At 44.5% G+C, this 17,954-nt stretch overlaps 2 protein-coding genes and 1 long non-coding RNA gene across 7 annotated transcripts in view; 1 reads left to right on the top strand and 2 right to left on the bottom strand.

Moving 5' to 3' along the window:
• The window catches only part of LOC100588639 (HLA class I histocompatibility antigen, A-11 alpha chain-like), a 462,712-nt gene that overhangs the window by 141,305 nt on the left and 303,453 nt on the right, over window positions 1–17,954 (bottom strand).
• TRIM39 (tripartite motif containing 39) lies at window positions 104–17,439 on the bottom strand. 5 transcript variants are annotated; one of them, XM_030803246.1, is made up of 9 exons: window positions 16,908–17,059; window positions 14,848–15,006; window positions 14,131–14,590; window positions 13,012–13,107; window positions 7,838–8,068; window positions 3,889–3,911; window positions 3,461–3,550; window positions 3,202–3,317; window positions 104–2,122 (listed from the first exon to the last, which is right to left on the bottom strand). In XM_030803246.1, the coding sequence occupies exons 3-9, from the start codon at window positions 14,581–14,583 to the stop codon at window positions 1,575–1,577; spliced, it is 1,557 nt and encodes a 518-aa protein (XP_030659106.1). In that variant the 5' UTR covers window positions 14,584–14,590; window positions 14,848–15,006; window positions 16,908–17,059; the 3' UTR covers window positions 104–1,574. The 5 variants fall into 5 exon arrangements, with proteins under 5 accessions (XP_030659106.1, XP_030659105.1, XP_030659103.1 ...); XM_030803245.1 differs by lacking the exon at window positions 3,461–3,550 and adding an exon at window positions 16,208–16,257 and having other exon boundaries at window positions 16,908–16,995; XM_030803243.1 differs by lacking the exon at window positions 3,461–3,550 and having other exon boundaries at window positions 16,908–17,439.
• Window positions 16,753–17,954, top strand: part of LOC101179183 — a 36,936-nt gene continuing 35,734 nt past the window's right edge. The window contains exon 1 of the long non-coding RNA XR_004027902.1: window positions 16,753–17,555. This is a non-coding gene — a long non-coding RNA (uncharacterized LOC101179183). The remainder of the gene's footprint in view (window positions 17,556–17,954) is intronic.

Here is a 17,954-nt window from a genome sequence, read left to right as displayed (position 1 = left end):
GACTAACCACTAAGGGTGAGACCCAGGAACATGCATGTCTAACACCCAGTGATTCTTACACATCAGTACAAGGCTGTCACCAAATTACCACACAACACAGAGATCACTTCAGTGGATCCTTTGTTCCATATTATTTTAACCAACCAAAGTATCTTGCCACAAAGAACCACAGTCAAGGCACAAAGGTAAGAGGAGGAGAGTCTGGACAAAGTCCTGTTGAGGTGGTAGGAGGAACTGAAATGCCCTCAGTAAACTGCAGATTCTTCTCTCAGTTATTTCTGTGAAGATTACCTGAACAGCAGATAATCCAAATTGGTTTAGTTTGGTTTGGCATGCATCACTTTTACCTTTTATGACAACATATGTACCCTATAAGTTGTTTATTTTGGCCTAACATGAAAATCATTTACATTCTCTGAAAAGGGAAATGGCAAAGGGTGAGGGATGGCAACAAACAAGCAAAAGCCTGGCTTAACACCAGTTCCAGGCCAGATGCACACAGGTCAAATGAAGTTGCCTATCTGGCCCTTCCCTATATACCACCCTCTTCCACCCTGTCCTTAGGGTGAGAAAGACTCCATAACTTTCTTCCTTTCTGGCTTGGACACCTTGGCCAGGTAAGAAGGCTGACAATTTGGGAGCAGCCACTTAGTAACATTCTTTAAGGCCAGGGCTTTGGATACAAATATCCTTCTCCTTCCTCTAATACCTGACTCTTCTTTCCAAGTTCCCTTGGGAACACCGTGAAAGGATAGATGTGTCTTGTAGGATCTCTTCCACTTTGCCTCTGGAGAGGAGCAAGGTGACTGACTTATTGGTATAAAGAGGCAGGCAATAAGCCAACTCTGCTGAAGGCTGAGGCAGGGACCTGGGTTCTCCTCTGCTTTCTTTTCAGCCTCTCCTTCTCCCCACATTCCTACCTCTGGCCAATCCTACCCATAATGGCAACCTTACCCTTGGAATAGAAGACCAAAGAAACCTCCCTCCCCTTCATTAATCTCTAGGAATCTGTTCCTTTAGCCCACTTCCCTGACCCTTCTAGCCTTGTTGATGTCCAATCTCTGCCCTCAGAAAAACTCCTCAATATCTAGACCCATGAGAGCATCTGTCATTCATCTCTCTTGAATTCAGAGGTACACAGACCCCTGTGATCTACCTCAAGAAGCAAGACTATCCTGGGTCAAATAACCCCCTAAAAAGATGTGCAGGGGTTTCTGTTTCCTCCTCTGGTTTGAGCAAGTCAGACCCTCACGGATTTTTTGTTTCTGGAAAAGCCTCTCCTTCCTTCCCAACCCGTCCTTGTGCAACAGAAAACCTGATGGACTTCAGGGTAGACAATCCTCTGGGAACCAGCTCCCCACCCTGACAGTTAGGAGGAAGTCACAGCTGTGCTCTCTCATCCAGCCCAGTCCTACCTCCCCCTCCACACAAAACCATCCTAGAAACCGAGGTGTTTCTCCAAGATGATTCAGGACTGGAACCAGGTGGACACGAAGACGTTCCAGCAGGACACAGGAAGGAGGCCCGTAGCACTTGACCCTGCCTCACCCCAGTCATTCCCACCTCCCAACCTGTCACTCCCAATCTGTTGGGGGCCTGATAGTAAGTGGTGCAGCATTCTTCCGTCCAGCCCGGATGCCTGGGTAGAAGAGGGGCCAAAGTTTCTCAGTAAAAGTATCAGTGAAGGTGTAGATATGAGAGCGGTCTGTGACATTGTAGAAAGACAGTGTGCCGGCCTCATAGTCTAGGAATATGCCTACCCGCTTGGGTTTCACCTTGATGTGCAAAGGGGTAAAAGGTGTGGTGGTGGCCGCATATTTGTCCCCATTCCATAGCCGCACCCGCCAGTAGCCAGTCTCAGGGAGTGGAGTCAACTCGCCCTTTCGGCTCACGGAGTCCCGGCACACACCCACTGCCCAGTGGGTCTTGTCGCCCACCTCCACCTCCCAGTAGTGTCGACCTGAGGTGAAACCCTCAGTAGCCAGGACGCAAGGGTAGAAGGTGAAACGCCTTGGTGTGTCAGGGAGATCCCGGAGTCTTGTCTCCACAAACTTGACGCTCTTACGATCCTCTGACAGGACTAGGTTAGGATGAGCTGTCTCAGGGTCCAGGGTCACATCCGCTGGCGGGAGAAGCCAGAGTGGGGAGCTAGATGAGGATGGGAATAGCTAAATGCCCCTGCCTCACTCTTCCAGCCTGCCTTTACAGAGCCTGGTCCCTTAAAGGTCCCCAGAACAACCTGGTTTGGTTAACTTTCTCAATCCATGGTGTCACCTAAGGGAGGGGAGAAAGCAATGGCTCACTTCTCACACTGACCCTAAAGTAAACAGATAATAATCTCGAGTCTGCAGTGGCTGGTAATCTAGGTTCCTGCCTGGTCCTCTCTTCATCTCCCTCTGACATTATCATTTATCTCACTATGTAGAGAAGTACAAGGTGTAGTCTGAGGTGCAGAAAAAATGGAAAGTGTTAAGAAGGATGCAGAGCAAGACAGCATATGGTCTAGGGATAGGGTGACCATGTGTCTGTTTTCCAGGAACTGGCCTGGTTTATGACTATTTTTCCCTGCATATTCACATTAATATAATGACACTCCCTTTCAGTTTCTTTTTTTTGAGATGGAATCTCACTCTGTCCCCCAGGCTGGAGTGCAGTGGTGTGATGTCAGCTCATTGCAACCTCTGCTTCCTGGGTTCAAGCAGTTTTCCTGCCTCAGCCTCCAGAGGAGCTGGGATTACAGGCACCCACCACCACATCTGGCTAATTTTTATCTTTTTAATAGAGATGGGGTTTCACATGTTGGCCAGGCTAATCTCGAACTCCTGACCTCAAGTGATCCGCCAGCCTTGGCCTCCCAAAGTGCTAGGATTACAGATGTGAGCCACCGCGCCCAGCCTTTCAAGGTAATGCAAGTTTACATGGTAAATTATATAATCACTCTACCCGATGACTTTGGTAAATTATTTAACCTTTCTGGGTCTCTATTTAGAAAAGAATGGACCTAAGAGTAGATAACACTTAAGGCTTCCTCTCACTCCAAGTTCTGTGACTCAGGGTGAGACTAAAAGCCAGATAAAGCAGTAGGTGTGTGTGGGAGTAAGAAAAGTGAGACATGGGATAACTGAAACCCATATAAGGTAGGACCTAAAAGCTTTCTTCTCTCTAGTGGTTCCTTCTAGTTTCCTTTTGGGAACAACTCACCAATTAGCTGTTTAAGGATTTTCCTTAGGGCAAAGTACTGTCGGGGGAAATTGCTGAAGTTCTTTTCCAGCTCTATGGATACTGAAGTCACCTCCATGGTCTTCACCTTTTCACATCTAGGAGGGATAGGGAGATAGGGGAAGAAAGGGCAGGGTTAGGGGGAAGCTCCAGCCAAGTGACTATTCAGATGTTAACATCTTTAGGGAGAAATTAAAATTCTCCATCTTCCCACTTTCTTCCTCCTCCCTGAAGAGCTCACCTGTTGCTTTCTTTTACTAATCCAAGGAGAGCCTTATGATCCTGTGGACAGATCCTTGAGAGTGAGCCTCCGAACCTTCTAGGAATATTCCTATATTTCATGCAAATGGATGATTGCCCTCCCTGCTCTCCCAACCCCTTCCTCCTGCCATCTTGTTTGGACACAATTCCACCCATTGGCACAAGTAGAATCTGATTCTACCTTATCATTCTCCTTCTCAAGAAGTCCTGATGTTCAAAGGGGAAAAGGGATTATTATGCCCAATAATTTGTTCTCTACCTGGCTTCATGGGCACAATGAACATTCTCCCACACCCTGCCCAGACACTACATGACTTTCCCAACCTTACCCCAACTCAAACTCCTGACTGTACCCCTCCTCTCTAAGCCAAGACCTAACTCACTCAGAGAGATACAACAATCACTTACTTTTCCAGGGTACTTTTGACATCCTAGAAGGAAGGAGAAAAGAAAGCAATATTGGTCCTGGTAGTCAATGGTCCTGAAGGCAAAAGGTTCCCCCCTCCTCCCCAAAGTTCCACAGCTATAAAATAGGGATAGGATAAACTGAGGGTCACACACTGCAAGAAGAGCTCCAGAGGGACCTGAGTGCACTTCTCCCAACCTAATCCCTACTTTCAACTGTTGGTCATCATGAAGCTTGGTCATTTATATCACTTCCCAATGATTTCTTTTATGCTTGTCTTTGCTCCTCAAGGATGCTGGGAGCTCCCTATAAGGGACAGGGATTGTGTCAATTCTTTACTCTGTCCTCCAAGTACCAACCACATATCTCACTCTCCTTGAGGATCAGTACAGAGAGTTCCAGACTGGTGGCATGGGAACAAATCACACATTCCTGTTACGGTTTGGTATCCCCTGTCTTGCATTAGTTAATAAACATTAATAACTGGCCGGGCACAGTAGCTCACGCCTGGAATCTGAGCGCTTTGGGAGGCCAAGGCGGGTGGATCACTTGAGGTCAGGAGTTCAAGACCAGCCTAGCCAACATGGTGAAACCCTGTCTTTACTAAAAATACAAAAATTAGCCAGGTGTGGTGGCATGCGCCTGTAATCCCAGCTACTCAGGAGGCTGAGGCAGGAGAATCGCTTGAACCCGGGAGGCAAAGGTTGCAGTGAGCTGAGATCATGCCACTGCACTCCAGCCTGGGTGACAGAGCAAGACTCTGTCTCAAAAAGAAAAAAAAAAAAGGAAGAATAAACACATTAATAACTGTGTGCTAATACTGATTTGTGAATACTTGGGGTCCAGAAGACAAAGAAGACAAATCTCTGTCCCACAAGGATTTCCCAGTTTAATGTGGAAGGCAGAACACACATACATGAAAGGCCATAGGAACAAATACCAAGCAATACGTAACATAAAAATAAATGTACAATGAAGCCTCACTGATTCAAATGCTGGTAATCTAATCTCTAAGATAAAAAATATGTTCCCTAGTTTTACTAACACCATTCATTTACTTAAGAGAACAAAGTATTTCAAACACTTTAGAGGTATTATTAATATATACATATCAAAAGCAATATATTATTTAAACATAATTTCAGGCATACCTCATTTTATTGCACTTTGCTTTATTGTGTTTTGTTGACTGTGTGTTTTTCAGCTAGATGGTTTGTGGCAACCTGTGTTGAGCAAGTCTCCTGGCACCATGTTTTCCAACAGCATGTGTTCACTTCATGTCTGTGTGTCACATTTGGTAATTCTCACGATATTTCACACTTTTTCATTATTATATCTAGTATGATCTGTGATCAGTGATCTTTGATGTTACTATTGTAATCGTTCTGGGAGCACTGTGAACTGCATCCATATAAGACGAACAACTTAATCGATAAATATGATATTTTATGTGTTCTAACTGATCCACTACCAGCCATTCCCTCATCTTTCTCCATCTCCTCTGGCCTCCCTATTCCCTGAGACACAACGATATTAAAATTATATCAATTAATAATCCTGCAGTGGCCTCTAAGTGTTCAAGTGAAAGAAGAATCACATGTCTCTCACTTTAAATCAAAACCTAGCAATGTTTAAGCTTAGTGAGAAAGGCACATTGAAAGCCAAGATGGGCTGAAAGCTAGGCCTCTTGTGCCAAACACCAAGCCAGGCTGTGAATGCTAAGGAAAAGTTATTGAAGAAAATTAAAAGTGCTACTCCAGTGAATACATGAATGATAAGAAAGTGAAACAGCTTTATTGCTGAGATGAAGAAAATTTTAGTGATCTGGATATAAGATCACATGATTCCCTTAAGCCAAAGCCCAATCCAGAGCAAGGCTCTTAACTCCTTCAGTTCTATGAAAGCTGACAGAGGTAAGGAAGCTGCGGAAGAAAAGTTTAAAGTTAGGTAGGTTGTTTTAAGAAAAGAAGCCATCTCTGTAACAAAAAAGTGCAAGGAGAAGCAGCAAGTGCTGATGCAGAAGCTGCAGCAAGTTATCCAGAAGATCTTGCCAAGATTATTGATGAAGGTGGCTATACTAAACAACACATTTTCAATGTAAACAAAACAGCCTTCTATTGAAGAAGGTGCTATCCAGGGCTTTCACAGTTAGAGAGAAGTCAATGCCTGGCTTTAAAGCTTCAAAGGACAGGATGACTCTCTTACTAGAAGCAAGGGCAACTGGTGACTTTAAGTTGAAACCAATGCTCACTTACCATTTCAAAAATCCTAGGGCTCTTAAGAATTATGCTAAATCTATATTTCCTGTGCTCTAGAAATGGAATAACAAAGCCTACATGACAGCACATCTGTTTACAGCATGGTACACTGAATTTTTTAATTTAAAAAAAATTACTTTTTGTATAGATGGGGTCCCGCTATATTGTCCAGACTGGTTTCGAATTCCTGGCCTTAAGCAATCCTCCTGGCTCGACCTCCCAGAGTGCTGGGATTACAGATGTGAGCCACTGTGCCTAGCCTTTACTGAAATTTTTTTTGGGGGGATGGAGTTTCACTCTTGTCACCCAGGCAAGAGTGCAACTGCATGATCTCGGCTCACTGCAACCTCTGCCTCTCGGGTTCAAGTGATTCTCCTGCCTCAGCCTCCTGAGTAGCTGAGATTACAGGCGCCCGCCACCATGCCCAGCTAATTTTTGTATTTTTAGTAGAGATGGGGTTTCACCATGTTGGCCGGGCTGGTCTCAAACTCCTGACCTCAGGTGATCCACCTGCCTTGGCCTCCCAAAGTGCTAGGATTACAGGCGTAAGCCACCGTGCCCAACCCTTTACTGAAAATTTTAAGTTGAGACCTACTGCTCAGAAAAAAGATTCCTTTCAAAATATTACTGTTCATTGACAATGCACTTGATCACCCAAAAGTTCTGACAGAGATGTAAAATGAGATTCACGTTGTTTTCATGTCTGCTACACAACATCCAATCGGCAGCCCATGGATCAAGAAGTAATTTTGACTTTCAAGTCTTAATAAATGTATTTCATAAAGCTGCTATAAATAGTGATTTTTCTGATAGATCTGGGCAAAGTAAATTGAAGGCTTTCTGGTAAGGATTCACCATTCTAGATGCCATTAAGAACATTTGTGATTTGTGAAAGGAAGCCAAAATATCAATATTAACAGGCATTTAGAAGAAGTCTATTCCAACCCTTATGGATGACTTTTAGGGGTTCAAGACTCCAGTGTTGTAAGTAACTGCAAATGTGGGTTTTCAAAGATTTTCAAAGAAGTTCTACTGTGAGTAAATGCTATTAAACAGCATCACATGCTCAGAGATATCTTTCATAAAAGGAAGAGTTGAAAGTAAACTTCGTCGTTGTCTTATTTTAAGAAATTACCACAGTCACTCCAATCTTCAGCAACCACCACCTTGATCAGCCAATATTGATACAAGACCCTCCACCAGCAAAAAGATTATGATTCCACTAGGAAACCCAACAAATTAATGTGACTTGCTTTATCAAGATACTCGCTTTATTGAAGTGGTATGGAACTGAACCCACAATATCTCTGAGGTATGCCTGTATCCTTTAAACTATGTTTCTGTTCTTTTTCAGCAGTACATAAATCAAATTTCAGGACTTAAAAGTAATGGTAACTGCATTTACAAAATTTTTAATGCGCAGTTTTTCACTAACTCAGGCTAGACTTCCCTCCTTTCAAAAGAATGAATCTTTTCTTTGGAACAGATTAAGCACATAATTGCTGACAAGAGATAAGAACACAAAAATGTTAGAAGGGGATGGGAGAAATCACTTTTCCATAGCAAAGACCCTTTGAGTACACCTGGCAGAAAGAACTGGATTTTGAGAAGCAGAGCAGAAGAATGACAAAACAGCCTACACAAAGCTACACTGCACTCGGCCTGAGGGACTATGCAGGGGCAAAGGTCGAACCTTAAGCATCTCGAAGCCCGACTGTAAGCACTTGCCCTCCACCTCGGCAGCCAAGTGGGCCAGGTCCCGGCGCTTGTCCCCAAGGTGAGCAGCATTTTCTCGGAGTCGCTGCAGAATGTCCTGTTCCTCTTCTTCCAGTCGTGAAAGCAACACCTGCTGCTCTTCATCCAGCCGCCTATGAAGCTCTTCAAACTCCCTTAAGATCTGCTGTCGGCGACTTTCCACTAGTCTCTGAGAAGAGAGGGAAGATGTTGTATTAGCAGGGTCAGTGTGGCATAAGGAAGCCTTTCTCTCACCCACCATATGTATGAATTAACACGGACTTCCAGTTTCATTGAAAATGGTTTAACAAAGGCTGGGTGTGGTGACACATGACTGTAATCCCAGGACTTTGGGAGGCTGAGGGAGGCGGATTGCTTGGGATAAGAAGTTTGAGACCAGTCTAGGTAACATGGTGAAACCCCAACTCTACAAAAAATACAAAAAATTAGCTGAGTGTGGTGGTGCATGCCTGTAGTCCCAGCTACTGGAGAGGCTGAGGTGGGATGATGGCTTGAGCAAAGAAGGCAGAGGTTGGAGTAAGCTGAAATTGTTGCACCACTGCACTCCAGCTTGGGCAACAGATCGAGATGAAAGACGGAAAGAAAGACAGAAAGACAAAGACAGGAAGAAAAGAAAAGAAAAAAGAAAAGAAAGAAAGAAAGAAAGAAAATGAGAGAAAATGGTTTAACAGAACACTCATTTTTTATTCCATTGTAATTTCCTTCTGTAAAGAATGGCTCCATCACTATCACCCCCCTACTGATGACTTGGTAGTGAAGACCACTGGGGATATATATATTTGTTTTAATTTAAGATAAAGAACTCAATAATATGATGACATTCACTATTACAGATATCAGAGATACCTGTGTTATTATCAACTGTAAAGTTCTAGTTAATTCAATCTGTCGAGAAAAGGAAAGTACAGGCTGAGCGTGGTGGCTCATGCCTGTAAACTTAGTGCTTAGGAGGCCCGGGTGAGAGGATCACTTGAGGTCAAGAGTCCAAGACCAACCTAGGAAACACAGTGAGACCTTGTTTCAACTAAAAAGAAAAAAAAATTAGTCGGGCATGGCAATGCACATCTGCAGTCCTAGCTACTCAAAAAGAGACAAGAGGATGGATGGCTTGAACCCTGGAGTTTGTGTTAGTGTGCTGTGATCGCTACTGCGCTCAGCCTGGGTGAGTGAGATTCTGTCTCAAAACAAACACACAAAAAACAACGAAACGAAAGGGAAAGTACAAATAATAAAAAGTTAAAAATAAGATTGTCATCCTTTGCATACTGCAACACACGCACCAGATAAAAACTGGAGAACTGGGAAAGTGCAAGAATCAGTAAGAGTTATATGGGTTATTATAAAATATACATATGTAGATTTCAGGGCTGAACTTGTTAAATTGTTTCAAGTAACTTCAGAGAACTGGCAATTCCTACCCCAGGAACAGGTTACAGAAGTTTACTACAGTTAGTAATTTAGTTTCTTGAAATTTGAAACATGCTTTCTTTAAGCCAGCACACAGACTTAAGCCTCTTAACATTGCTGAAATTTGATAATATAGGACTCAAACACCAGCCATAACACTTTCTGAGAATTATCAGCACATCCTCTCTTCTGCATCTCCACTACAACAAATAGTGATCTCCCTAAAGAAAGAATTCCCCAAGCATCATGTGACTGATGATGAAGCAAAGTGAGAAGCAGAGACTGGGACTCTGGAAGGAAGTGAATAGGGAACGAAAGCCAGGCTTGAGGGTGGAGAGAGAGTCGGGATGCAAAGCCAGGATGGGTCTGACAAGCGTGGCATTTGTGGATTCAAGCTAGTTCCTGGCAGAGGCTGACCAGCTCTTCTAGTTTAGGGCCACTTGCTGCTTCACTTTCCACCACTGCCTTCTCAGTGTACATCTGAACAAAATATATTCTCACATTTGCCCTCAATAAAACACAGCCTTTGTGTGTGTGTGTGCACGCATGCATATGTGTGTGCATGCATGTGTGTTTGTTTAGGTATAGGTGTAAGTTTAACATTCATGACTGTGACAAATAGGAAGCAAAAAGGCTCTTCCTCTTGTAAACCGGTAATCTCTTCTCTTTTTTTCACTCTATATTTTAGGGCAGTGGTTCTTGATGAAGGTGTTATCACACTCTGAGGATATTTTGGAAATAGGCACATCTTCTTGTTTTCCATGGTTGGGGAAGTTCCTGACAATGACGCAAGCACTCCTCCAATGTGTGAGACAATCCGGCATAGTGAACTGACTTGCAACATTTTCTAATGTTCTGCTGGATATTCAAAAACATAGGCCTGGGCGGGCGGGCACGGTGGCTCACGCCTGTAATCCCAGCACTTTGGGAGGCCGAGGTGGGCAGATCACGAGGTCAGGAGATCGAGACTATCCTGGATAACACGGTGAAACCCTGTCTCTACTAAAAATACAAAAAAAATTAGCTGGGTGTGGTGGCGGGTGCCTGTAGTACCAGCTACTCGGGAGGCTGAGGCAGGAGAATGGCATGAACCCGGGAGGCAGAGCTTGCAGTGAGCCGAGATGGCACCACTGCACTCCAGCCTGGACGACGGACAGCAAGACTCCGTCTCAAAAAAACAAAAACAAAAAAAACAAAAAAACCCCACAAAAACAAAAACACAAAAACAAAAACATAGGCCTGGGCTTGAATGCCATTTTATATAGTATAAACACAGAGTAATTCTTACTTGGTTTTACTATACATGAATTTTTCAGCAATAGCTGAATAAAACTCAAGATTATATTCTGTTATACTTAGAACTTTACCAAAAGTTATTATTATGAAAAATCATATCACCAAGAGCTAAGCTACTTATGGTGTTTCAATCATATTGGCACACATCCATCTCAGTCTGAATTTGTATTTACTGCGTTGCTGATAATGACACATATAGGTGCAAGCATATAACCAGCTACACTGTAAAGTCTTTCAGGGTAGTCATGCCCAAATATTACATACCACATTTTATCATCAATTATGTTTCATTATATTATGTTTGGACATGACAGACTCTTTAAAATTTAAAATTATGCACATAGGTTATTTTACCTGTAATTTTCAGTTCAGCATAATTACAAATTATTTTTTAAAGGGGCATTGAGTCTGATGAGGGAGAAGGAGGGAGAATTCAAATGGTCACAAGAGGAATGTTGGTGGTAGTTTTGGAGACCACTGAAATGACAATTTACAATTTAAAAAACAGGACAGTTCTGTTCAAGCATTTAGAAGGTTTTAAAAAGGTGTATTTCTCTCTCTATCCTTTACCTTGAAGAAGGTGATCAACATGAAGAAGAAAGTTAATGACTAGCAATAAGCATCATTTTCATATTTTTACGTTCCTTGGAAGGCCTCTAAAAGAACAAAAAACTGTAAAAGTTCATATTTCTAACCAAAATTGGTTCAAATTTTAAAATTTCAAATGCTTACTTTGCTAAAATGTATAAGGCACTAAGGTAATAATACTTGCTTTCTGATGAAATGTTGTCATTCATTTAAAAATTCGTGTTTCTATGAATCAAAACTTGTATTTAGCTTCTGGTGATCTCTACATGTCAACTCTTAAAAACTCATTACTTCTTCAGGAAACCTTTAATGAGGCCAAATTTCTATGTTGTCTTCTTATGAACTTGCAGCTGTGCATTTTGTGCCATTACTTTTATTTTCTCCACTTAACTTTAAGCTCAAGGAGGGCAGGAACTGTGTTTTTGCTCGTCATTGTTCCCCAGTGTCAAATATCGGGTTTGGCCTAAACCAGGAGCTTAACAAATATTTACTGATTCACGAAGAACTAGTATTCCTGGTTTTGCCACTTATTGGCTTTATGATCTTGGACTAGTCACTTACCCAAGGTCCATTTCCTTCCGTGTAAGCTGAAGGTAATAATACCTACCTTAAAGAAAATCTAAGTTTACCCCTACATCTTACTAAAGATGGCCTCAGGATTTCCTTCTGTCTCTTTCTCGTAGCTTTTCTGTGTCTCACTTATCCCAATTTGGCCTGAACTCTAAGACCCTAACAACCCTATAAATCTGGAATGTTATGGATATCTAATGAATTAATGCATAGGACACAATTCTAGTTATTTTTGCTACAAATGATAATTGTTCACTGTTCAATGGAAGATAGACACCAAAATACCATGCTACAAATAAGGCATTGCTATAAAAGAGGTGCAAAATTGTATGAAAATTAAGAATGTTAATTTCTGAAGGGTCAGGAAAGGCTGCATAGCAAGTGGCTTTCATCCCGCCTGAGAGATGAATAAGATCCTATGGTGAAGGATGGGGAGGGGAAGAACATTCTAGGACCAATATCATCTGGCATACTTAAGCTTATTTGAGTTTTAAGAATGTGGTCCTAATGTCATTGGATAGTTCTTCTGAGACTCTTGGTCAGCTCTTTTTCCCTTTCTCCCCAGTGAATCTTCCATTCTCCTCTCTTCAAGTCCTTTAAGAAACTCCCATCCCTACCTTCTCAGCAGAAAGCCTCCTTTGCTGCTTTAACAAAAAAAAGGAGACCAAGAGGCACGAACTCTCTCAGCTCACCAGATGTAAGATATTCTCTGTTCTTCACCTCTTAAAATCCCTCTTAATACTTAATTCATGACAAGTAATTTAAGTACAATGTTTAATGACAATCAAGCCTAATAAAATGCCATCATTTTTGAGAGAACTACATTTTCTTTCTTTCTTTCCTTTTTTTTTTTTTGTTTGAGACAGAGCCTTGCTCTGTTGCCTAGGCTGGAGTACAATCGTGTGATCTTGGCTCACTGCAACCTCCGCCTCCCAGGTTCAAGCAATTCTCCTGCCTCAACCGCCCAAGTCGCTGGGACTACAGGCACATGTCACCATGCCCAGCTAATTTTTTGTTTTTAGTAAAGACAGAGTTTCACCATGTTGCCCAGGGTGGTCTCAAACTCCTGAGCTCAAGCAATCTGCCCACCTTGGCCTCCAGAATTGCTGAGATTACAGGTGTGAGCCACCACGCCCAGCGAGAACTGCATTTTTCTAATGAACTGGAACTGGTGGATTAAATAGTGTACAGTTAATTCCCTCATAGGCAAATACCCTTCAGAGCAGCCTACATGGGATTGCCTGCCTTTACCTTGAGCTCACCAGGCTTCTTCTCCTCAGAGGACTTGCAGCGAGTGATCTCCTGCAGCTTCTGTTCCAGGGGCTCCAGACACTTCTGCAGTTTTTCCTGAGGGGTAGGGAGGAAGTGGGAGAGGTGACATTTGGGGTTGACTGGTACACCTATCATTCAGAGATTAAACCATTTGTTTTAAACCATTTATTTGCTTCCTAGCCATCTTACTGCCTCTTGATCTGACTTCCTTCCTTGCCTGTCATTTGGGATGTCAACTTCCTACAGTCCCTCCTCCTGCCACCAGCCTGTCCACATCACCTTCTCTGCTCACCCAACTGTCCTTTTACTGAATCTGAGATAGCTGTCGCCAACTCTGTGTCCTTTCTCAACTCTTTCCATTTTCTTACTGAGGCAACTGCCTATTACCATCAAAACAACCTTCTGTACCCTAATATCTTTCTTTAAACCTGTCCTCCCATCCACCTCTATCCACCTAAAATAAAAACATGGTTATTATACTGTAAGTTACCTGAAATCTTGTTTTCAAGAGTAATATAATTAAGCAAAGTATATGATAAAATGCTAACACATTAATATCTCTGTTCCCTTTATTCAAACACTTTCCTTTGTCTCAGCAGTAAGTTAAATGATATGCCATGTTACCCATTACCTGGAGAAGCTGCAAACAACAGAATGGTTCAGCTTAGTCTGGTAGGTATCAATCTCAAGCGATATTACCTACGCCCAATAACCAACGTGAAAACAAGGAGCATTCTGAGCAGGCAGGCAGAATGAAGAAACCAGACTACTTTTCAGTTCTTCCAAAGTTTAATCTTTTCCATGTGGTTTCATTCATTTATGGAAAAATATGATACCTTCCAAGACCACACATACCAATATTCACCCATAAGACTCATATGTATTGCAAAAGTCAGAGAGAAATTTTAGGGCACTTCTCACCATTGTTCTTTTTCAGGCTAGAGGACAACTGATCACACATACTCTGTGCCCCTGCATATGCAGCTCTGAGAATACAAAGTGAGTAGTAGGAGCTTACGATCTCTACCTAGGGAGTATCTCATCCTCTGCTGCTCCTCCCTTTTTACCCACACTGACATCATGTGTCTGCTTCCCCACCTTGTACTCCTGTGTAGCGTCATCCAGTGGCACAACGGTGTGGGCCCGGTGGGTGTGGGAAATTGCACATATCAAGCATACAGCCTCCTGGTCCTCATAACAGAAAAGGCTGAGGGCCTCATGGTGTTGGGGGCAAAGGCTCTCATCCCGGATCTTCCGCTTGACGGCCTGGAGCTGCTTGGCAATTTCCACCATACTGCCTAGTTGCCGATTAGGTCGGAGACTGCGGTAGCGCGATGTCTTTCGACAGACAGGACAAGGGAAGTCCCTCTCTAGGTCCTCCCACCAGCGGGTGATGCAAGCTTTGCAGAAGTTGTGCCCACACTCAATGATGACAGGTTCCTTCAGATACTCCAGGCACACAGAGCAGCTCGCCTCCACCTGTAAGTTCTCCAAAGCCGCAGCTGTAGAGGCTGCAGAGGCCCCAGCCTCTAAGAGACTTGTCTCTGCCATAATTTACCTTGGGAGTGGGGAAGAGGACAGAGAAAATAAAAATATTAATTGGAGGTGTTTTTTTTTTGCATCCCTGACCCAATATTTATCCCTATGTTAAGTCCTAACTCCAGATTTGCCCCTTCTTGTTATTCTCCATCTTCTCTTCCAATCAATTCAAACTCTGTTTCTCCATTTCCAAAACTTGTGACTCCCAGCCATCAACCTTTTTTTTTCGTTAGTAAACTGACACACAACCCCCAATTGATCTATCTTGTCTCTTACCTCTGCTTTCTCTTGTTAGAAAGAGAAGCTTCCTTCAACTCTAGCTTAGCATACTTCTCCTGATCCAGGCTCATTCCACTTGTATCTTAGAACCAATAGTTCCAGACCAGACCACTGTATCCTCGTTTGACATATGTTTCTAATAGATAAGAAAGGAATCTAAGAAGTAAAAAATGTCATAAAAATATTAACATTTCCTAAATTAACCATATTTTAAAGTTTAATGTTATAAGAGCTTTATGATGAATCCACTGGAGTCTAAGCTTGATTCTCTGACACTGTTCTCTCATCCTTCTAAATCACAATATCCAACCTTTTGGCTTCCCTGGGCCCACTGGAAGAAGTGTCTTGGGCCAGACATAAAATACATTGACACTAATGACAGCTGATAAGCTTAAAAAAAAAAAAAAAAGTCCATGCATAATTTTTGTTCTATCGGCCACCACAGAAGGTCCATGCATAATTTTTGTTTTATGAGCCACCACAGATAAGCAGAGTCCTCATATTGAAAGGGTTAGATACCACTGTTCTAAAGGCTAACAAATGGAATGAATGAGGCAAAGGCAACCTCCTCTTTTCAGGAAAATCTGAAATTATTCTTCCTTTTATCCATCAGACTAGCCTAAAGGAAGTCTGCTCTCTTCTTGGAATGACATTTCATGCAACATTCCATTTCTATTGTGTTCATTTGAACACTCAGAACTGCTGAAAACCCATAAATTATGGCAACTATATTAAATATTACTGAGCTCAGGCCAACAACTTCTTGAAAAGAGCGCAACAAGTCTATTTGTAGTGACTGGAATCTTTCAATATAGCTATTGATAACTAACACCCTGGGCATACTGTGTCTGCAACTAATAGGTTCTGGAGTGGTTGGGAATTAAGAGACACAAAAGCAGCAATGAGATCTCCCTCAAGTGCAGCCTCAGAAGAATTGGAAATGCATAGAAGAGATTTATAAAACACAAGGCTGGCCCCCCACTCCTCCATCCTTAAAACGTCCATACTTTTAGCCATGGGTAAGTTGATTTAACTATCCCCATAACCCTTTCTCCTCCCGACCCCCATCCTTCTCCAGCGACCTACTGGAAGGAAGGAAATTTGGTAGATCTATGTGCTGAGATAAGTGCCCATGTAATGAGGTAGGTTAACAACTGTTCCTGTATATATTGTTGGCATACACAAATGTGTTTGATTTGGAGTAGGAACTGATAACTTCTTTGGATTTGAATTTCTTCTGTCAGCAATAGGAAAGAAGTTCAGTCAGATGATTTCTCTTTATCTGTGGGAATCCAACTTTGACTTGTGGTGGCCCTACCTCTTCCTCAGTCTTTTACAAATTAAGTGGCCTCCTCACCTGAGACGAGTAGAACTGTATGCACAGTAAGGCACCAGGACGGATCTAGACTGGCAAAGAAGTGGTGAGAGAAATGAGGAAAGGGTTAGGGAAGAATGGACAGGACTCTCAACTACAGTCATAGTGAGACCTTCAGTGCCTCTGCATTAGTCCTTCCTCTCCCTCTACTCCTTGTGTCTCAGCTGAAGGGCAAACTTCAGGGACAATCTCATTTTGTTTCTACCACTGTTCAGGGTCCCACCTTGCGACCCTCTCCTGAGAGGTTGTCCACAACTCTGTCCCACCCCCGTCTCCATCTTCTTCCGCCAGATCTGGGGCAGGGGGATTGGAGAGGGGAAAGAGGAAACGTCGTGGCTGGCAGGGTAGGAATGGATGCGTGTCCAGGTGAGAAAGAGGTGTGACGTGAAGATGGGATGCCCGCCGCTATGACGCAGCCGAGACCCGCGGTGACTGCGTCAGAGTTTCACCCGGGGAGGTGAGCAGCAGCGGGACGGGGGAACGGCGGGGTAGCCAAGCAACGCCGGACGCGCTGACGTCGCCGGGGCGGCAAAACGTCCGCCCGGGCCCGAGGCGGGCGGAGGCAGCTGTGGTTACGTGCGGGGGGCCGGTGACGCAGTCGCGGGGCGCTGGGACGCGACTTGCGGAGCCGGCCGGCGGGGGCAGGCCCCAGGCTTGGGCGCGGCGGCGGGACAGCACCTACCTTCCCGGCTTCGGGTCCGGGAGTGCGGGGCGCGGAGCCGCCGGAGCGCTGCCTCCCTCCTTCCTCCTCCCCTCGCCCCCGCCCCGCGGCGCGACACACAATACTCGCCGGAAGCGGAAGCCGCGCCGAGGCTCGTGTCAGTGGAAGCTGGGGTGTCGGCGGGCGGCCGCGGCCGGGTCTAGCGGTGCCTGCGGAAGGAGGAGGAGGAGGAGGAGGGCTGGCGATGAGAACCAGCAGGAGGAATCAAGGGCAAGGAGGGACCCAGAGGGGCAGGTGGCTGAGATGCTGGCGTCCAGGTGACCCGAGGAATCCTCTGGAGATAGAGGCCCGCGCATGCGCGTGCTCGAGCGCTGAAGCCCATTGCCCGCAGGGCGCTGGACTGGCGCCCCGGCCGGCGAGGCTGTCTCGTCCAGGCTCCAGGCCCCGGCTCTGGCCAGGCGCCGCCACCTCCCCGTGCAGTTGAAAGTCGACGAAGAGGGCGGGGCGAGGGCGGCTTGTGGACTTCCACACTTTTCCTTTCTTCGGGCCAGTCCGGGGAGAGGGTGGCTAGCTGTGGCGGCGGCCAATTACGTGGCGGACCTGCGGGGCTAAGCTGGCACGTCACTTCCGACTAGTGGAGTTTTTAGCCTTTTAACATTCAAGGATTAGGTAAGTTCTCCCCGCGGTAGACTTCAGATACTCTTTGTCCTGCCCCTGCTTGGCGAAATTTACCGAAATTATCTACCTATCCCGCTGGAGTGGGAGCCGGGAGAGAGCTGGAACCGCGTCTCTGCTGCTCACCTTTGTATCCTTAGCTCCTTCGCATGGGGTCCGACCGCAACACGTGCGCTGGATCAACGCTTGTTAACTGGGTGAGAGCCAAGGCCTGTTCTTTCCACTTCTGGGGCTGTGACTTGAGTTTCTCCGCAGGAGCAGATAGTGTTTGTGAAGGGACTGCGGACTTCTGCATTACAGCCTCCCTGCTTTGCTCGCCTGATGCTGGAAGCTTAGCAGGTCTGTGATTTTGGAGGACGTGGATGAGGTGATGAGGCTGGGGAAGAGTATGCT

The sequence above is a fragment of the Nomascus leucogenys genome, chromosome 22a (assembly GCF_006542625.1).
Source record: "Nomascus leucogenys isolate Asia chromosome 22a, Asia_NLE_v1, whole genome shotgun sequence".
NCBI classification, from domain to species: Eukaryota; Metazoa; Chordata; class Mammalia; order Primates; family Hylobatidae; genus Nomascus; species Nomascus leucogenys.
This window is presented reverse-complemented; position numbering and strand designations above follow the sequence as displayed.